Genomic DNA, 23,871 nt, shown 5'->3' on the forward strand with positions numbered 1-23,871 from the left:
CATACATCCCATATGACTCGGACCGACGTAGACGATACCGGAAACAGTTCCTTGAAGTCTATGACTTTAGTACCGAGCCGTTCGCGGGCTTCTTCCAAGGACTGCTGCGTGATGATCGTATTGGTCCCACCGGTTTTCACCATAGCGGACAACGCGCTAGGCACGCTCAAGCCATGTGAGTTTTCGGCCCTCACCATGAACACGTACGACGTGTCCGGTTTTAGATTATCGACCTGAACACGTACACACACGTATATTATAATATTATAATGTAGGTATACAGCTTACAATATTTCAAATTTCGGGCTACGAAAACGACGAGGATTGCGTAATTATTTAAACGATTTTCGGCCAAAATTTGAAATACCGTCTGTATGGAGCGAGTCAGATCTTATCGGATTGGGAGCAGACTGCTGTATTAGCTAGGAACCGTGCAATATACTTACGACCATGGTGTTGGTTGATATGCGATGTGCGGCGACCACCCATCCGGTTTGCAGGTCCGAGCTGTAATACTCGAGCGTGTACCCGATGATCGGCGAAGCGCCAAGGTGTGGAGTGGGCGGGTGCCACGTGACCGTAACCGAGTTTCTGGTAACGTTTACAATGGTTGGCACTGACGGGGCGGCCGGGAACATGGCCGGGTCAGGCGCGCGGTGTAGTCGTGTGCCCGGGGATTCTTCGACGCTCAGTGACGCCGACCAGGAAGTCTCGCCACTTTCCGAAGAAGCAGTGCACGTGTACAGACCAGAATCAGATACTTCGAGTTCTAAAAGGCATACACAGATGAGTCATATTTCGATCATAACAACGTTTATTTTACAGCAGGCCTAGCCTATCTGCAGTTTAGCATTAGCTGATTCTATAATAAAATGTTAAAAAAGTGTTTTTTGTCGTCCCAAATTTACATATTATCATGGGTAGGAGTGTAGCAAATGAAAACTGCGATAGAAGTTTCGACGCAAAAGTATATTTATTAATTTTTACTTCCATAATAAGCACGTTGGATAATAAATTATGCGTGCCAACTTGGAGTACGAGATGCTGATTACACAGTACCTATACCTACCATAATATATAAGTATCAAACGAGTCATAATTATTTTAAAGATTCAATTTGAACAACACAAAAAACTAAGTTTTCAGAAAGAAAAATACAGTATTTTGTTTTGCTTTTAGTGACATAGTTAAATATATAATTATTAAGTACAACTGACGATTTTAGTTTGCTTATTTTGCATTTCAAAAGAATTCTGAAACGAGGGACTTTTTCAAATGTTATGATAAATAATACGCTAATATAATCAGACTTGACGGTATTTCTGCTTTTACACTTAATCTTTATTAAGAAAAACAAATTTAAAAAGAATTCAGATTTCAGTTCAAAGGTACCTACGACAAAAAGTTATTTCTTCTCTTTTAGGATTTCGAAGAAAAGTATAGGTATATAGTAAAAGCTGAGTAAATAATAATAATAATAATAATAAAATAATAATATTATTTTATTATTTATTTATACGAGTTCAAAAATAAAGTATAGAGTAGCTACTATACAAAAAAGAGCTTTTTCCTTTTGTGTTTAAAGTAATAATAAATAAAAGAATATTTTCAATAAATAAAATCATGAATAGCGGTAACAGATTGTGCAATGCGTGTGTCTGCTGTGTAATGTAGGTAGGTATATCATATGGTTTTAATATGATAAAAAAAATATTATATTATTATTATTATAAAAATATCGTACCATTTCAAACGTTAAAATATTACAATAACTATTATAGAGACTTACCGTCAATTTGTAGTGTGCCTGACGATGTAATGGTTACTCTGGGATCGTCTGGAGACAAATAATTTCCGTTTCTGTACCATTTTATGGTAGGTAATGGTATACCAGACGCCTGACATGGTAATGTGGCTGCTGATCTCGTGGCCAACGTTTGGTTAGTCGGTCCAATGTCGACGACGGGTGGAGGAACGTCTTGTACGGATGTGACCTGCAGACAGTGAGCGGAAAAATGCAATAACCATTGTAGTTGGCCTTTCGATTATGCGAAAATGTGGCGCAAAACAAAAATCATAAATTGTATACAGGGTGATTTCCTAAACACAATTACCATCATATTTTACTTAAATGCGGAATTTATAAGTTTGATAACTCATTTGAATTTTGATTTGGATGAATCTACAATTTTAAAAAACAATGGGCTTAGCAACTCAAAGTAAAAAAAAAGAGTCCCAACAATTTGTTTCTATTATAAAATGCCTGTTCTAGACACAAAAATAATAATAAACAAAAACATACATCGATTTATCCATGTAAAACTAATACCCTCAGAATCTAAAACACATCGTATTGTGAAACCAATATGATTATCGCTCTAATCCAGAAAAAAAATTGTACATGTCACCTCAGGCCACTCTTTAAACGATATAAAAATATTGTACATTTTATTATTTGAAACTATGGTCTCTAGGTAAGTACCTACGCCCACTTAAAAATTCCAAAAATCAGATTTCGAATAAATGCATTATTTATCAATGGTGCAAAGTGGATGAGTTGCATGCTTGGCGAATCCCTCTGCACAGTACCTACGCAATATTTACCACAAAGTCTAATATTCATATAGATAACAGGTTGTCGCGGCGACAACAATAGATAATAGGCACGTAATCCGCGGTAGTGGCGTTGACGCGCAGACAACGCGGTTAGAATATGATAACAATAATACACACCTGCAAGAACGCTCTCCAAGTCACCGACCCGGCGACGGACAGGGCGGAGCACACGAGGAAACCGGCGTCTTCTTTTTGAGCTCCCTGTACGCGCAGGGTGCCGTCTTGAGTGACGTGGAAATGTCCGTAAGCGTTGCCGGGGAACATCAACACCTGGGACCCTTCACGGGACCAGAACACGGACGGCGGCGGGTTGCCTTGGGCCACGCAGTCGAAATTTGCAATTCCGCTGAGGCCCACCTTTTGGTCTTTGGGTCTGGTCACAAATGTCGGCGGGGCTAGAACACACGGTATGAGATTAACATAATAATAATAATAATATACATAAAATATGTGTCGGAGGCTTACATTTACAATTCAAAACGAAACAAGCGAATTATATTATGCGCACGGCGCAGTTGAAAGCAGCTCGAAACAACTGTATATAATATAATACGCCATTTTTGTATGTATAATGTATATATGACCTGCCGATCGTCGAGAAAAGTCTCTGTTTGAAGTGTGCGAGAAATTTTAGAATAAAATATGATATAATATGTAGAGTGGTTTTTTTTTTAAACGAATGATAAACATTTGAAAATAGGATGTTACCTGTTAATTATTCACTTTTGTTTTAGTATTAATTTTTTTTTTATGTCTATATACCTACTCACTTTTTCGCATCAACATCGACCTCGAAACCGTACAGTTTTCTGAGAATTTCAATACGCTACATAACTGTTCCTTTAAAGTACTTTAAAATATGCTAACAAATAATAAAATTAGATGGAAAATAGAAGTTTTCATATTTTATAAAACAATATAATATTATATTAAGGCGAAAAAATGTATTTTCTAGAAAATACAAAAGATATCCGAGAAAATAATAATTTTACGTAAAAGTCATAATATTTAGCACAGCACAATACAGGCTATAATAAGGGGTAGAGATATTATGTGGTTTATTGCCATATTTTTCGCGTAATACTGCGCCGTAATACAAATAATTGTTAATTTGCTCGATGCACCTATATACTTAATGAACGAGTTAAAACGATCACTCATCGGTATAATAAATGACGACGGTCAGTATACTTACAGTGCACGGTCAACGAAGCCTTGGCCTTCTCGGAACCCACGTCATTTTCGGCGTTACAAACGTAGAGTCCTTCGTCCTGTGCTATCACGTTAATGATCCTCAATGATTTGTTGTCCAATATCTGGGCTCGGCCGAACGGCATTTTATTGCCATCGCGTTCCCAGTAGATGTTCGGTTTCGGATCGCCGCCCACCTTGCACTCGAATTCGGCAGTCTGTCCGGTGTGCACAGTTACATCTTTGGGTTCGGTGTTTATGAATGGTTTCACTGTATAGGACACGAAATATTCACGAAATCGTGTTAAAAACGGGTTATCTGTGGTTGGTATAATATTGTATACATAGGTATAATAATAGTAAAAAAAAAAATATTTATTTGTCTCCTCTGCGGCAACTACAATTTTTTTTTTTATAATATTTAGATTGTTATTGTTTTTAAATATACACCTATTTAGAATACGTATATTGTTTATTTGACAGATAATTCAAAAGTATGTTTTATTTTTTTTGAAAATTATACGTCATTTGCAGAAATTGAGAATATTTTAAGTTAAAAGAAGAACTTAAAAAAAAAATAAAAAAATGTTTGGATGTATTCCGAAAGCCCTCGCTGTAATTGAGATATAAATACGTTTAATCGTGCAACGGCTTTTAGGAAAGTTGTGCAGACGATAGTTTAAGGTTTGAAAATCGTACCCAAATCATTAACATCGTAATTATCAGCGTTTGAATTTCGGTGGTATTTTGGTTACTTAGCAAAGTTGACAAATAACAGTTTATCTTGTTTTATAGAAGATTAAGCAACGCGAGTTTACCCTGTAATAACTGTTAAAGTTGTTTTGGTCGGCTAGACCTCTAACTTCGGGGCGTATTACAGGGATAAGTGTGTCTTTAGTGGGTCGTAACCCGTTAATTTTAAAGGGATATTTATTATACAGTTAAACGATTTATGCATTTATAATTTATACAATGATCGGACCTGTTAGAATTTAAAACAAGCGTGTAATTAAATTTATATCTCAATGTTCGCGATTAAATTAAGATATTAAGACGCGTGTAATTATTCATTGAACAACCGTATGCAAACTACAAGAGAGATAAATTAATACCATCGAAAGCGTATTATATTATAACGCGTGTATCAATGACATGTAATTAAAACGGGAGTAAATATACATAAACACATTTTTTTTCTGAAGCACATTATATTATATTCGTACCAAACATTATCAAAATTACCATTTTTTATGTTAAAAACAAAAACGATTTACCTACAGTACCGTACCTACCTTTGTCGTAATCTAAGTATAGCTATAACATTATTTATATGAATTCTACAATGCTGTCCATATATTAGGAGTGTAATGTGGTGGCACTGCGATACACCCATAGATAATATAAGAATGGATAGGACATAAGAACTTATCACATGAAACTTTAGTGATACTATTTTTAAGGTTATATGGGGCAAATATTGATATGATAATTGATAAATAATAATTAATATTTTTAATATTTTAAATATTTAACAAAGTTTAGAGTAATTTTCCAGGCACAAGTGGTACAACAATCAAAATACAAACTGACAAATATCTAAATATAACTGACTATCATGTTATTCATTATTATTTAATAAAATAGTTTTGCATATAACCTTAAAAAGCCCCATATCGTCTTTCTCTCTTTACGTTCTATCTCCCCCAAAAAAGCACACGGCCCCATATGGAACTGGTATAGGCATGTCCTATCCATTCTTATATTATCTATGGATACACCGGAGGACAGACAAAATATGTGTCAAAACTATGTATTATACCATACTAATGACAAATAATGACAATATAATAATTATTATTATGCGACTAAACGGCGTGTTGCAGCGAACGTCGTTATAGCATATAAGTACGTCGAGTAAATATTGTAAAATATTATATATCTAAATACGCGCGCAGTTATGTGTACACTACGGCCATTATATACCATTGTTTTGGCATTTGTTTTTTCGAATCGCCCTCGCACGGCCGTCTGCAGGTCTGTAATGCCAAATGCAACGGGTGTCGTCCCCTCGTGCCGCAGTTTCGGATTAATGACTTTCCCGCCGTTTACTGCGCATCGCCACTGGCGGCACAATATTTTCTAAATGCATACGCGTAATTTTTTTTGTCATTTATTCAAACGGCCCTCGCTCCGACGACGACGTGCGCCTATTGTTGCGTCCGAGAGGGAGGGAAAAATACGACAACAAAAAATGTATATATATACATAATAAACTTATATTATGTATTTTGTGTGTGTGCGAATACGAAAATCTGTTCCGTACAAGAGTGGAAAACGACGTCGGCGGCGGGTCGAATGCGAAAAAAAAATATCTCAGTTTCCGGCGCATTAAACATTCTGCGCAGTTTTTCAGCGAATTTTCTCCCTATTCGTGTGTATATGCGAAAAATATCTGACGTGTACATGATACATCAGTCCGTGTAATAGTATATATAGTCAGCGAACTCTCCGTGCACGCCAAACGGGTCCTCTTCTCGCGCGGCGAACGTGTGCACATAATATATCGCGAATCCATCCGATTCGCCGTGTTCGTTTCGATCGGGTCTGACGACGAAAAACGACTTCTTTCAGTCGGTTCCCATCGGCGGTTTACCTACCCACACACGTGTGGGAGCATTGTGTTATAGGGGCAAACTATGGGCGTGACGTTTTGTCGGGGTGCTAAAATATTGTGTATGGAAACAACTGCTATTATAGCCGTAAGTATTGGTATTATTCGAGTAATGAGTTTAGTATACACACACACACACACACACACACACGTCGTACAACAAATACGCAAACTCTATTGTAAATATTATAGTCCCAATAGTTCATTCCACACAACAATATACCCACTTATTAGGTGTCCATTATGCTCGGCTAAAATGCTTTCGACGCGATTGCGGGCCCATTTTTTTCCCGGCAATTTTCATTATACAATTATACGCGCATAAATATTTATTTAATTTTTTTTTTTTACAATGCTGCAATAATACACGGCGTTTGTGACAGGCAATTTAACCGCACCACTGTGGAGGTGGTCGTGGATCCGTTTTTTCCGGAACCTACTTCCTTGATATATACGTGGTAAGTAGGTAGGTAGTTTTCGATTTAAAATAATATAATATATTTCGAAGCTAAAATCACGTTCGTCGTGCCACGGCTTTGTGCAGGATGGTCGGCTATTTACGTATAATTACTAAACGACGACTGCCGCCGCCGCCGCCGCGGACATTGACGTTTAAAATTAAAAAAATAAATCGCGGTTTCGATTGTTGTGGGTATATTCTTTGCACCTGCACCTCCCACCCTCCCAAATTCACGCCGGTGCGGAGTGGCTGATCGACACGACGAGGGCGGCCTTGCTGTATAAAACGATGGCAATCGAGAGAAATAGAAATAGAAAAAAAAGAAAACGCCACGGCGGTGACATGCGCGAACAACGACGAATCGCGTACGTATTATTTTTCCATATACTCATTCGTGCGTGTATTATATATTATATTATATTATACAATACGCGATGTTCTATGTCATAATATGATATAATGTGTTGTAGGTATGCGACGGAAACTCCGAGAGTAACTGCGGAAGTGCAGCGCACGTAGGTACTTGTGTATATAATAATTTATATACCAATATACCTATATATATATACCTGCCGTATATTATATGTACATGAAAAGCCTCCGGTATAATAATGCGTTCTGTCCTAAATGTGTGATACGTATATATATATATGGGCCGGCGATGGTGCGCGTCTACTGCTGGTATTTTTTTTTATTTTTCGTTATCGTGTATAGAACGGAATATATAGGTTTTCGTACGCGTACGAAGTGCGGAAAGTATATACCGCCGCCGACTCGACAGGTAGATCGACGATCCGTGTATAATAGTATTATATATATATATATATATATATATATATATACACGTACAAGTGACGGGCATTTACTATTCCGAACGCGATTTCTTTTTCACCCCCCCGGCGGCGGATATTTGCACCCAATATAATCGAATTCACGCGTACACACGGAGAAAAAATAAAAGAGACCGGTACGATTGTCTCTGTAAATATTGTATGCGTACAATACAGACGTGTGTGTGTGTGTGTGTGTGTGTGTGTAGGGTGTATAGAGACGGAGAGATAGAGAGGGAAAGAGAGATGGAGAGAGGAGAGAGAGAGAGAGAGAGAGAGAGAGATATGGCGCACATAAATGTACTCTCGATTTCGACCGTGTCGAATTCGTCGTTTTACGCGATATTTCTCACGCGAAACAGTCCAAAACGACAACATAACATAAAATATATGCCGTACATTATGCACGCGTGTAAACGCCGCGCGAAAGAAGCGTATAAAAAATGTACGACTAATTTCGACGGTCCCGCGGCGTCCGTTCGATCGGTACTTGGCCATAAACCACGCGGTATACCTACGCAGGTATATATATATATTATTATAGGCGGGCACTATTATCTTATCGCGACGGTCTTTTATCCTCGCTCGCAATAATCTCCCGCGAATCACCGGGTTTCCACTGACAACGCCGTCACTAATTATTAACGTCACATAAATTATATAAGCAATACGATAAACGTAAACGTCACACATTACGGTGCACAGCTGACGGGCCGTCGCGGCGGGACAAACAATAATCTATCGCCGATTGTGCGCGCGTGCGCGTGCGCCAAAATATTATTATAAATTTACGACATTTCGACGGCTTATTTGTTTGTATAATCATTTATAAGCATAGGTATAGGCAGCTGACCCTGCGCTGCACTCGGTTGTCGGTAAAAAAATCCAAACTCTTTTATGATTCGCGAACTTTGTTCGATTTGTTATATTTTAATATTCGGTGTGCTACAGTTGTTTAAGACTTTTGAAAAAAAAAAAATAGAAAAAAAGAAAAGATTCAATTTCAAATCAGCCAATCAGCTGATAGTAATATGTTACTTTTATTTTTCACGAGCTTAACCATAGTACAGTTACCTATTGCAAGCAGAAATAACCAAATATGCGATTATGATTTTTCCAATTACTCCGCCGTTAAAAAAATAGGTATAGTGAACAAATATCAAATACTGGTTAAAATAATTATGATAATAATTTAATTTTATGTAACCAGTGACAATGAATTATTTATAAAAAAAATACTAAAAATGTGTTTCATATTTATTTTATAAATATGTTTTTGAGCGGGATACAAGATTTTTGGTTTCTTATATTATAATATAATTACTTATTTATACAAACAATATTTAACATTTCTTTTAAACACACATTATTTTTTCAGAACATTAATTGTTTACTTGTTAAGTTCTACTTTTGTATCCACTAAAATACGTTTTCTTTCGAACTACTTCGAAGCAGAATATTTTTTTTAATCAAAAACACGAATATTTTCTAAGAAATTGAACTTAATTTAAAAAAATTGTCCAACATAATATTATATACAACCGTGTATTACCACGTGCACATTATTCATACATAATACAAAATATAAAAACACGTTTAACTGCAGACGCATAGTAATAATAATAATAATGAGTATCTCTACGTCTTTATATGCAGCTTTGAAGGAGCCTATATACAAAGTGTACCGACATTTCATTACCATCAAAATTACTACGGGGAAAAATGTCCAGACAGTTTGCAATTTAGAGTAATTCTCATAAAAACAGGCCATCTCGTTGGACCTAATTCCATCGGTTGCATTTTCATTTCTGATGACATGGTTACTTATAAGTTATAATGTTCCGTTGGAGTGGCCGACAATATAACGACGACGACTACGACAACGGTCGGCATAAAATTGCATGGGCTCTTGTCGCGTCTACTGGACTCTCGAGGGGTTTGGTAAATATTTACGGACGGTTTACGTTGTTTGGGTATAACGGAATTGAAAAAAATTGGACGAGTGTCCAAGGTAAAATAACGTGAAACCCGATTTATCCAAAAAATAGGTATAGTGAACAAATATCAAATACGGGTTAACATTATATCCAATTGTCATGATAATAATTTAATTTTATGTAACCATTAATATTATGTTTTCGGGCTGGATACGAGATTTTTTGTAGAGTCTGTAACCAATGAAAACCATTTGTAAAAAAAAAAAAAAATGTTCGATTTCCATCGTGAATCTAAAAATTTTTGTGTGAGCATCTTATAATGAAATTAGAATATTGGAAAATCTTTTTTTATAGTCAACAATCATTACTGCGTGGTGGTAACGAAGGTACCACGATAATTTCGAAAACGAGCTATATATCATAGTTTAGGCTTTACGTTGATTGATCAATCCGGAGTTCCGGACACGTTCGATTATATTTATAGAGATTTTTTCCTCAACGTAAACCGTTACTATATTAATTATATTAACTACCGTTTTTTAGTAAAATAAAAACATTTTGTGTCACTAATGTACAGGTTTTATATTTTTCTAACATGAACCACTGTTTTTTTTTATATATATATATAATACCTATATGTCTTTATTCTGAAGCGGAATGAACTGAATTAACAGAATATGGCTTATAATTTCTAAATGTAAATATCAAACAAATTGTTCAGCATTCATCGTTAGTTAATATAAAATGGAGCACTACCTTAACATAATCGGCTGTTAAAAACGAAAAAAATTATGTTCTACCGTGGCTTAACATCATCATGTCACGCATACGTACCGTTTACGGTGAGTTTGGCCGGTGTACTTTCCTTCTTGCCTACGATGTTTTGTGCCACGCACAGGTATTCGCCGCCATCATCTTGCTTGACGTCTGTAATCATAAGATTGCCACCGTCTACGATTCGCATCCTAAACAAACAATAATCATAATATAATGTCAGTGGCGATCGAAATACTGCTGGCAATCGTACAGGTAATATACACTTGAAAAATAGAAATAATCTTATGCTACATTTATTATACCTACGACGATATTGCATATACATATATTAACACAACGAACGGTATACCTAACGGTTATAAAGGGCCATAAGGGTATACTGTATATTAATATTATTAATCGATAATAATAGTTAATATTATAAGCAGTGGTCGCGGAATGCTCTAATTATATTGTCGATAGACCGATACGATTACAGTTAATAACGATTGAATTTAACATCATATTATACCAAAGGATTAGGTATGATGCTTCTATCGATGTTGAAATAAAAACAATTTTACTACGAAATAAACTAGTTGGTGAAATTTATTATAATCATACGCCCGTGTCTATATAATTATTTTGGTTTTATAGCGGTTTTATTTACATAATATTATTGCTATACTGGCTATCGTGCAGTAGTACTGACAAATTCAATTTTGAATATAATATGTTTATTAACATATGTATGGGTAATTAATTTTAAATCGCTATGCAGACATAAATCATACATATTATTCTATTTTAATCACCGGTCGATCATAATATAATATGAAGTCTTTTTTTCTCGACACTGATTATAATATTATTGTCATGAGTGAAAAAATATAAATTGGAATGCGATATAGTTTATCAGCCGAAATCGATGACAGCGACAATGACTATACATCTGCAGCTGTAGCGGTGCTATATATTATTTTATAACGTACCGGATAGGACAATAAATAATGATTATCCTCGCGATACCCATTTAAGCGGCGGTTTTGTCTGTTGGGAGTTTCTTTTATCCTGCGCAATCGCGAAGAAACTATTATTATTGTTATTATCATATTCGTTATTATAAGCTCGCGGACCGAATAGGTATTATAATATTTTATATGTATTGCGCATTCGTCGCTTTACGGCTATGTTTTTCAAGACATGAGTGCAAAGATATAATACGACATAATATACGCTGAATATTAAACTCGTTATGTAGGCATATGAGTCTTATTGAAAAATGACTAGGAAACGCTTTTCTCGACGTATAACATAATATTATTATTATGATATTATGGAGTGTAAGTTACCTTGTCGTCGAATCTATGTGCACGTCTTCTCTGTCTTTCTTCCAAACGACCATCGGGTCCGGATGACCTTTCGGTGGGCTGCACTCCATGAGCGCCGTCTGCCCCTGAGCCACTTTCGTGTCCTTTGGCTCCACTCGGAATTCGTCTTTGAGCACTGCGAAAACAAACAATAATTATATCATAAGTAAAACAAATACGGTAGTCGATGTACATTTTGTTTCTATTAGTGATATCAATATGTCGAACGCCAAATATAATATGAATTCAGATAATTTTTGACTGTGTTTAACATTGTATGTACCGCAGCTGTGTGCATATTATATATTATGATAGTATACAATATTGTACAAAAGTGTATATTATTATGTATATGAAATATGTGTTTCGAATACCTACTGCGCGGGACGAATACGACAAAATATAATACGCAGTTTCGTTAGGTACCTATAAAGCGATGTGGGACATTTTTTTTTTTCGCCATGATATACATAAAGGGATTAGGCACACGTTACACGCATTAATATTTTACGGGGGCACGGCTTAATAATATATATTTTGCATTTTTAAACTTGTTTTCCGCGCCACCGCATCGTCGCGCGTATATATAAATAAATCCGGATTAAACGCGACACCGGATTATGCGCGCGTAATAATATGTACATATATATATATATATATGTATAGGCATATAGTGCAGACGCATTATGGATATTGTGACGGGGTTTATATAATATGCAGATTGGTCGGTTTAGGGAGGCGGCGTGGGACGATTCGAAAACGAGTAAATTGAAACGTATAGCAGGAGACGCGAGCATATCACTCGTCCCCGAACGAATGGATATGCGAATGGCATTTTCGGTTACCGATGCAGCAGCAATGCGCAGGGCGAGCTGCGGTTTGTTTGGTCTCAGAGTTTTCTCGACGGTCAAAACGACGACGACAAGTGTGTACGTATGGGGGGGGGAGGGTCCTAGGAGGCAATTCCGCGTTTAAATGGATTAAGACCGGACCCGAGTCGTCGTTAGGGCGGACAAATATTGACGACACATAAGGGTTGTCCGTCGTCTCCGCCGTGCGTGGTTTTTTTCGTCTCTCTTTACGCGCATTATTATTATATTTATATAATATATATATAACGTTTATAATGCTACTGCATGTGTAAATATCGTAATATTTTACCCTCCCGAGAATATCTGGTGTTCGTCGCGGCATACGATGATGTCGAGCAAGAGGAAAATGAAAACACAACAATGACTCACTTCATATTATATATATATATTGAATTATACGCGGTGTATACACGTTACGACTTCTGGCTTGTGTCGTACAGAAACGACGTATACTTAACGAGCAGTCGAATAAAAATAATAAAGCGAGAATTCTCACGAAAAATATTATTATCACCGCCGCACGCACCGCTATAATATTTTTATTACTGCGCACGGCACTAATATAGCTCAAAACCGACAATACGCGCGGTTATTGCTATGTAATAATATCGTGTTTTGCATCTATTTTCGATAAAAAAAAAAAAAGAAAAAAAAGAAAAAAGACGCCGTCGCTGTCGTACTTGTACGTATAACACGGTATAACGACATTATGTCGTCGACGATAAAATACGCTTTAATATTATTATAATATACAATATTATGATAATATAAAACAATATACTACGGCGCCGACTCGAAGAATATGACACAAAACGTCCGAGACGGATAACAATGTAATACGCATGCTAAAAACGTGTACGAATTGATATTCGATTCACGACCGTTGTGCTGTAGCTACCTTTTTATTGTTACATCGGCGGCGAGCATTGTCATAATAATATTAATCGTCAAACACGTCGACGGCAAAACTATTGCTTTAAACGCCGACAGTCGTCGCCGTGTAATATATATATATATTATTAGGAAACGGAAATGATGATTTGCACGTTGTATTATTATTGCACGCGTTTAACGATGCGAATTTCAACGGTTTAGTGGTATCTATCTATATATATATATATCGGAAAAGTTCCGATGGAAAATAAATACGCGACGACGATAAAGGTCATGAATAGATTAACGTCGCGTCGACTAGCTGCTGCCGGGAACGCGGACGAGACTGCTGCAAAGGGGGGGGGGGGGTGGTTATTTTAAAAGTGAGAAATTTCCAACGGCATACCATATACCTATACTACTAGCTACGTGATATATATTTTTATTAACCCGGAGAACTTTTGAAAAGCACTCCGAAGGCCGCTTCCGTATATACCTACACACGTATTTCCCTGCTATATATGTATATATACGCGGAGGAATTTCAAACGATTTACCTTAAATATATTTTATTATCGTACACACACATATATAACGAGTGCTTCGAGCCGTACAGTGCTGTGTACATGTTACGTATAGACATAATATATTGTACACATGGACCGGCGGCGGCGGCGTCGTTGACAGAGTGGAATGGAAAAACGAATGCTTAGAATATTTGTATTTTGCAGTATTTCTGCCGCTGATCGGGCGGACGCCGTACGATTATAAATAATAATAAACAGATAATTTTCGATGTATACTCGATATAGGTACTCGGTATACAAGCGACGAATCGAAACGTTTTGTGTTTTGCATAATGTGCGTATTTTTTTCAGTGCAGGCGTATAGTCGGTATATCATCATTATTATCAGCAGACGAATAGATGATCTCAGCGTGCAGGTGGCAGGCGACACCGTGCAGTTATCTGCAGTCCAGTGTCGTATAGTTATATGAGCGCTGTCAGAGTACGATGGTCTTACGTCTAGAGGAATTCGGAATACACCGGTTATCGCGATGTGTAAACTTTTCCGGTAATAATATATTCTACACACCAAAATAGTTGGCTGTTTCTGCTATACAGTTTACCTGAATAGATCGCAGTGGGTTACCATTCAAATGTTATGTTTCGGTAAAATATATTTTAACAACACGCGACGCGCGTATTAGGAGACGACTATTTAAAACGTACGTCCAGCACCGCGATAGGCACTTAAAATTTTGAATTCTCAGCTCATATTATATATACGTAATAAGGAGCTCGTTTTAACGAGAAAAACCTCATTAATATTATGAAATTGGTATTAAGCTATAATAAGTGTTTGTGTGTAAGTACCTACTTATATATATATAGGAACCCAAAATTACGGCTGCTGCACCGAACTCTCTTTATAATATACGCCTCATTTAACTCCCCCCCCCCCCCCCGGCCGCCCATAAACGGTCGTGTGTACCAAAACGTGATCACTAATAACAATTTTAAATTCCAATATTCTATATTATACTCGACTATATTATTATAACATAGTATTAGCTTAATAGCTGCACGCGCGGCCAACGTCGGTCGGCAATCGTCGTCAACGAGAGCGAGTTGCTGTTGCAGTATATAGTGACGTCCGCCCAAGAGCAAATATAAATAATAATCACCGAGACGATTGATTTTTTCTCCAGTTAATATATAGGACGTGTATACCACACTCGACGGAGAACGCATGTTTTCGGGTAATCGACCACCATGCACCGCGCACTTGAGGCCGGTTATATGGTAGTAAAGAGTATATATATATATATATATATATATATATATATATATATATATTGTATTAGCCGACAACGAAGAATTATATTGATGAACGACCGGGCCTTGGTATATACTTAATGAGGTGTAAGGACCGGCTACCGGTGCTGCCCCACACGCGATCGTACACGCGACGAAGAGAAGATGACACGCGGGCCGGCCATATGCAGGGGAAATAATATTATAATATATTATTATTTGTCCGGCGGCGCCCACTCGGAATATTTGGAAAATAAAAAATTATTATTTTTGTATAACTATAGCGACGCGACGAGTGCCTACGCCGACTGATTATTTATGAAAAAAAAAATAATAAATCCGAAAAAAGGTCACAGACGACGCGGCCGGCGTGTATTTTATATATCGTCATCATCGACGGCGACTGTATACTATACTATTGAGTTTTTTTTGTCCGACCTCTAGAGAAAATATTATAATAATAATAATAGAACGAAAGCTTTTTCTCGCCCCTCGTTAACGATAGAGACCTGCAAGCCGTGCGCTGTCGCCGCCGCCGCATAATAATTATAATTAACTCGAGTAGCGTTTAGGTGGACAAAAAAAAAAAAAAAAATAATATACACACAACAAAATAATATTGTCGGTGGGCAATTTTTTTTTCCTCACCCGTATATAACACTGCTGCACGTCACGTCCCACGCGTTAAAACTATCGGGACACGCGCGGAGTGAGATAGAATGATGAGTGTGAGAACGTGCGAGGGACAAGTGAGAAACAAATAGAGCCCACACGCGCGCGCGCGCTCGACAACGCGTTGGGGGGCGATAAGTCATAATTCTGTTTTCGGATTTCGTTTTTTTTTTCCCAAAGACCAGGGTACCTAAGTATATTATTAGCAGATATATAATAAGCAGCCGCGCGATGTCAATACCACGACGACTTCGTTGTATATATTAGTATTCGACCGACAGTGATTGGGTGTGTACTCTCGTATCCTCATCCGTTCGACAACATATTTGGAACGGCTAACAATAACATATACGGTCAGATTCTCATTTGAGCCACATAAGAAAAAATTAATAGGTAACCTCTTCTACGTAGAATAATAATATAATATTACGACCGTTGAGGATAAAATATTATGAAATAGCGTCGGTTTAAATGTTAAGTTTATAGACTGCAAAGTATTAGCATAGATTGATGTGAGTGTGAGAACGTGTGAGGGACAAGTGAGAAACAAATAAAGCCCACACGCGCGTGCTCGACAACGCGTTGGGGGGCAATAAGTCATAATTCTGTTTTCGGATTTCGTTTTTTTTCCTAAAGACCAGGGTACCTCCTAGTATATTATTAGCAGGTATATAATAAGCAGCCACGCGATGTCAATACCACGACGACTTCGTTGTATATATTAGTATTCGACCGACAGTGATTGGGTGTGTACTTTCGTATCCTCCGTTCGACAACATATTTGGAACGGCTAACATTAAGATACGGTCCGATTCTCATTTGAGCCATACAAGACAAAATAAATAGGTAACCTCTTCTACGTAGAATAATATAATATTACGACCATTAAGCATAAAATATTATGAAATAGCATAGGTTTAAATGCTTAGCATAGAGTGTGAGAACGTGCGAAAGATAAGTGAGAAACAAATAGAGCACACACGCGTGCACGAGACAGACGACTTTACACGCGGCGATAAGTCATATTTTTGGAATTTTTTTAGAGAGTTTCCCGGGATAGGAACTATATACCTACACTATAGGTATATTATATTGGTAACACCCAAGTCGTTAGCGCCTTCTCTAATAGGGATTTCAATGAGGCTATAATAGTATATAGGTATACACTATACAGGTATACCTGTCATGCAGTGGTATATAGGTAATGTGCAGTCGATTTTTCGATACCACGACTTCGTTACTGATATAGTTGTACATCAGTACATCTATCGGTAATGATTATCTAGGTAAGTACATTTTTTTAAATTAGTTAATTTCCACCGTTCCACAACATTGGAATGCCTAGTTCATATGCCTAAATAACATGCATTACCCGATTCTCGTTTAATATGGAATAATAATAATGATAATATTCACAAGCATTGAGCATGAAATAATATTAAATTAATTTATAATTTATTGGCGTGCGCGTGTCGCGGCCATATAACGCGATTTTCGGTATATAATGTGATTATACGTATCTACACGAGACGAGTTCCCCCTCCCCCCCCATATAAATTATTTAACGTATAGTTATTTACTAAGCACACAAATCTAATGTTTGGCGAGGACGACATTCCGGACCACTCTGTATAATATATATATATACACACACAGGTATCTCCCCTAAACCTAATGCGGAAGTGCACGTCGCGAGGAGGGCGTTTTATCATTATTATTATATAGGCATAATAATATACACGCAGAAACCTACCTGTAAAGGCGAAAACGCACTCAAGACATTCATTACTTATATACACCATAAACAATATAAGTTTCACCTCCTGCTCCTCGTGGCACCGCCACCGCGGGGCTTTTATGGCCGAGCTCGGAGGCGCACAAGTAGCGGGCGCGCGTTTCCCGGAAATACCGACGGGAATAGAGAGACGTTTGATATATTTCCCCGGTTTTTATATATATAATATTATATACGTTTCGCGTCTGCAATAAATCAACGGACGCGTCGCTGGAGACTCGCAACAAACGGACATTCCTGCAGCGACGTCCGATAAAGTATAACGCCATAATATAATATAATAATAATAATAATAATATATATAATATACGTTTTCCGGACGCGTCCCCTGCACATATTATTATATAGGTCGGCGCGGGTGGGCCTGCACGTGACAGTCGGCCAATTCCGAGCCAAGTCCACCGCCGCCGAGTTTAATGATAATAATAATAGTAATAATATACTCGAGAATAATATATAGGTAGGAAATATATAGGTAGGTACCCGCGGTATATACCGCGTACACGGCCGCCGCCGTCACGAGTTATGACGATACCGTGTGTGCATAATTATTATTATAATATATCACGAAAATATTCGCGCGCAGTTCGGCGGCAGTGTCGCGCAGGGGGTGTAATGGTAGGGATGACTGCATTATAATATAACATGCGATATGATAATATTATTATTATATTTTCACTCGGTGTAGTCGTTGATTTATCGCGCGGTGGTTACGATTGTTATTTTTTATTGTTTTTTTTTTCGCGCGCCATATTACATTATATTTTTGTCCACCCGGTATAATTAACGGCGCGATAATGCGTAACCCGTTCGTATAGAATAATAAGCAGGCAGGTATAGGCAGGAGGTATCCGTCGTGATGTGCACCACAAATGGCGCGGGATCGGTAAGTTTATTTTTTATACCTCGTTTCGCTGACGACGACGAATACTAAATAATAACGACGAGGGGCCGAGGAAAAAAAAAATACGGAAAACCGTATTTGCCGAAATTTTAATAACATCGAATCCAGAAACCCTATTATATTATTATTATTATACGCATAATAATAATATAATGTACGAATCACGATCCGAGTACGGTTCGTTATTCGTACAAAACGAGAACGCGCTGACCCGATATAATATTATAGGTTTGGCGCGCTAATAGCGTTTTCATTTCTGTCAGACGACGGAATTAAACGGAAATAAATTTATTATATATATAGGTAGGTGGGTGGGTGGGTGGTACATCGATTATCAATTCATTCGATTAACCGAACATTAATTCCGCTACAGTATCAAAGCACACGCACTTCGATGACGGCAAATTGAATGCAATTGTACATTTGTACGTTTACATTTTATGCACAGCCGTCGTGCAGGGTGCAGATCTGCCGAGTAAACTCACCCCCGCCGCGTTTCTCCTTAAACAATCAATTTATTCGAGTTCCGGTTTTTGGCACTTTTGAGTACCTATATGCTCGGGGACCATATTTTCAAACACTCATTATGATACTTTCAATTGAGATGCGCTCTTTTATTACTGTAAATTGTTTAGCAGATTGTACAATATGCGAGATTGTACAGATTTATAATATAATATGTATACAAATTAATTCGGACGAATAGTTTCTGAATGTTATTAACTTCATGATAAACCGACAATCATATATTTGTTATTTTTTTTTTTTATTAAAAATAAGCCTCGGCAGCTATGGCCATTGGCTGACATTTGACATTTATTTTTTACAGAATATTAGTTACTGCAATATTTTTTTGTTTTTACATATTATTGATCGTTTAGAATAAGTTTTCAATTTCTATTTCTTTTATGAAGCTCGGTGTCTATATTTGATGGTTGAAAGAATTATATTGTTCACGGTCATGTACTCGTGTGTGATTAAAAACGTATGGGCTATGATGATTAGAAAATTAAAGTAATTTATTTTCATAATTCCACATGTACCTATACCTACTATAATATTTTAGGTTTGTAAAAAGTATAATAAATACTGGACTGAATATTACATTATGATTATTATTATTATTATTATTATCAAGCTATTGTATATAGCTTTTATCGAGGGCCTGGCGTGGTGACTGAAAAAAAAGCGTGACCGTAAAATGTTATTATTATTTTTGTTATTTACAGTCAAACCAGTTGCAAAATTAATAAAAATTAAGCATAAAAAGTCTCAAGTAAAATATTTCCGTACGGTATTATCTACCTTTATCAACAAAAAAAACTAATTTTTTCATTTTATTTTCGGTCGTCACGCTCAAAAAGTGTAACTTGAATTAATATACAAAAATAAATAGTTATAATTACATGATACATAGCTACAAAATTGCTATGCAATAGCTTTGCCGCGGCAGTCCCCGAGTGCCTCAGACTTTTTGTTTTTTTTATATTGTAAACTATTCACGAAATCTATGGCTAATGTATTTTATAAAATTAGGGTGCATTAATAATAATAATACATTGCTCAAAAAGAAGAGAAAAAAAATAATAAATTATTAAATTATATAACAATATGAAGAGTCTATATAATAATAGATATAGAATGAAGTAATACAATGTTTACCTATCATATTATCGTGTTATATTTGTGACCGATTGCGTTTTTTTTCACGATACGAATTCGTTAGTTAGAAGACATTGTTTGGTTCAAGGTTTACGGATTCAGCAAGGTGGTCGGAGCTTTTCAATGTGCACTTAATATCTATTTTATATTTGTCGTAAAACTATTATTAGGTTTCGTCACTTGGGAACTATATGTATTTAAATTTTGATTCAAATACGACGTTTAAGTCTACCAGGGTAGGTACTTAATAAAATTCCAAAAAATCAGATTATTTGAATAAATTCATTATGATAATGGATAAAATATCGGTGAGAAGTGAGCATGCTGAAACACCCTGTACAAACAAAACAATCGCATCGCAAGCATATTATACATTATGCTGACAATGGGTTAATATTAATATATTATCTTACAACGAATGAGTTGTGGCAATAACGAAAACAGTAAGAAATCAAAGTACCGTCAACGAATCACCTATACGAATAAGAGGACCTTTTAGAAAGTCTTGTCCGGGGGTAAAAACAGACTGGCAGGACGGAATAAATTATTTTACAAGACTCGCGGTGATGAATATCTAATTATTATTCGAACCGTTACAACGATATACGGCGAGAATGCATTGTTTACGGCTAAAATCGTAATCTGCAGAACCACATGGGACGGAGTAATATATTCATCGATACCTTATCCTCAAACGCCATCGAATCATAATTCATACCATAATTCATACATTATTATGAATAATAAACCGCGGGCACATAAACTGCAGTACATTGGTGATGTATTGTTTAACACGATAGTTATATTATATTAATATGTTTATACGATTCGACAAATAGTCGGCGAAAACAAAAATTCTCCACCGAATTACGTGTCGGAATCTTTCTATTGATATTTTACAACGCATTGCTCGCAACGATATAATACTTTCGATAAAATCGGCTAACTAATTAATATGAGAACAATATACTGAGTAGTATATATGTATAACAAACGAATCAAAATTACCAAGTCGAACACATTTATGACGTAGGTATATAAAAAAAAATTACGTAATTAGGTGGCTCGGTAAATTTGTTTAAAATTGTTTTAATAACGATATAATCGATTAATTTCGGGCTCTTCCGGGATAATAACGAAATTATAATTTTAATGAAAAATGTTTAGCTCGGCGGACGGACGATTCCTATCGAAATAAACGCTACGTACTCGGGGGAAAAATATATATACGTGGAATAATAAAAACTCCGACTCTTTTAGGGCGCCATCGGATATCCGGTAGTAGAAAGTATATATATATATATATAATAATAATAATAAAATATGTAATAACGATCGGAGATTAATATATTTCGAACACAAATCGAATAGGGCCCTGCAGACGGCAATATCTCGGATTCGCAATCTCTTTTTATGGCGCGTATATAGTCTCGCACAGCCAACCGTATACCGCCCCATTCCGGAGAGCCGACCACATTGCCTGGGAAAAACCGTCGTGTACGCATTATGTTATTGGCGTTTTCCACGGGAAAAGGCCCTTTTTGCGCCCGAGAGAGAGACGGAGGGAGGTGGATAGAGATAAAGAGAGATTGAGAGAGAGAGAGAGTGGGAGGGGGCAGAGAGAGAGAGAGAGAGAGAGAGAGATAGAGAGAGAGAAAGAGATAGAGAGAGGGAGATATAGATGCGATGTTTGAAAAGGTTCCAAGACACACACACACACACACACGCTCAGTGTACGGTACACAATGTTTTTATTTTCTCTTCTTATTTTGGATCCAATCCAAACAAACTACTTTGTTTTAAACCCCCCGACCCCCGTGCGATAAAACCCCATTACAATAGCACTGTGTACTTGGTGACTCGGAAAAATATCGTCAGCGTTTTCGTGGCCGACGGACGTTTTTCAATTTATGTCATGTCGATCGACCGAATGTATATACTATATACATACATATAGTATATATATATATATATGCACCGCAACCCGTACAATGGACACGTTATTAAAGTTGGCATTTTAAGGACAAAGCCTTCCGGTGTGGTTATTTTAGAGAGCGCGGCGGTGGTGCTGTTGCAGGAGTCGCGGCGGCGGCGGCGGGGATGTCGCGCGGTTTAATCCTGTTAAAAGTCCTCCCGACAGCCGACAAGAAATATCAAAAAAAAAAAATTAATTAAATTGTGTCTCGTGTGTTGCCGATGGGGGTGGAAAAAAAAAGTGTCCAGGCATGCCCTTTGGAGGGAAAACCACAAATGCGTGAAAGAGGTTGCTGACACAATGGATTGGAACAATAAACAGCTGCAGTTGGCCTTAATGAAATAGTCCGGTAATCGTGTTAAACTCGTATATGGGCTGCAATTAAATGTGTATTAACGGAGTGTATCTGATATATCAAACGATCAAATAATATTATTTGGGGTACGCCGCGATTATTGGATGACATTTGAAACGAGATATCGCGATATCTATGCGTTATATAATACGATTAAATAATATATAATAGGTAACAGTTATAATAATTTTAATTACTCATTTATATAAACAATATAGTTAATGTTTCTTTTGAGCACAAGCATTCTTTTTTCAGAAAATAAATTCAAAGCAGAATATTTTTTTTAATCAAAAACACGAATTATATTTTCCGAGAAATTGAGCTTAATTTAAAAAAAAATTTCCAACATGATATTATATAAAGCCGCGTATTACCACATGCACATAATTTATACATAATATAAAATATAAAAACACGCTTAACTGCAGACGCATAATAATAATGAGTATCTATACGTTTTTATATGCAGCTTTGAAGGAGCCTATACAGAGCATGCAGTGTACCGACATTTTATTACCGTAAAAATTACTGCGGGGAAAAATTTCCAGACATTTTGCAATTTAGAAAAGTTCTCATAATAACAGGCTATCTCGTCGAACATAATTCCATCGGTTGTATTTTCATTTCTGATGACGTGGTGGTTACTTATAAGTTATAATGTTCCGTCGGAGTGGTCGACGATATAACGACTGCGACAACGGTCGGCACAAAATTGCATGGGCTCTTGTCCTTCTATTGGACTCGAGGGGTTGGGCAAATATTTACGGACGGTTTACGTTGTTTGGGTATAACGGAATGGCAAAAATTGGACGAAGGTAATAACGTGAAACCCGATTTATCCGGAAAATTACGGTAATACACCGTATAGAAACTTTTACGGTACTTCGCCGAAGTTTACTCGCCATTCTGCGTAAGCTATCCTGCAAGTACACCACTTGAGAGTAAATTATAGTTCAAACACTTTGATGACTTTTTATAAAAATAGTTATTTCTATTCACTCGATAATAAAATCAACCCGTCTACTCTCGTGATGGTATTTTACAGTAGGTACCTATGTGTATATATAGTATAATAGCTTACAACGCCTATAAATAACAATCGTTTGTATACATAA

The 23,871-nt window shown here is 36.7% G+C and overlaps 1 protein-coding gene across 1 annotated transcript in view; it reads right to left on the reverse strand.

Moving 5' to 3' along the window:
- Nucleotides 1-23,871, reverse strand: part of LOC132946611 (roundabout homolog 2) — a 193,496-nt gene that overhangs the window by 10,835 nt on the left and 158,790 nt on the right. Inside the window, exons 3-9 of the mRNA XM_061016661.1 lie at nt 11,814-11,967; nt 10,540-10,670; nt 3,812-4,078; nt 2,734-3,011; nt 1,790-1,994; nt 447-769; nt 6-233 (exon numbers count right to left, since the gene is read on the reverse strand). Coding sequence (XP_060872644.1) covers nt 6-233; nt 447-769; nt 1,790-1,994; nt 2,734-3,011; nt 3,812-4,078; nt 10,540-10,670; nt 11,814-11,967 — 1,586 coding nt within the window. The remainder of the gene's footprint in view (nt 1-5; nt 234-446; nt 770-1,789; nt 1,995-2,733; nt 3,012-3,811; nt 4,079-10,539; nt 10,671-11,813; nt 11,968-23,871) is intronic.

This window comes from Metopolophium dirhodum, chromosome 6 (genome assembly GCF_019925205.1).
Source record: "Metopolophium dirhodum isolate CAU chromosome 6, ASM1992520v1, whole genome shotgun sequence".
Lineage (NCBI taxonomy): Eukaryota > Metazoa > Arthropoda > Insecta > Hemiptera > Aphididae > Metopolophium > Metopolophium dirhodum.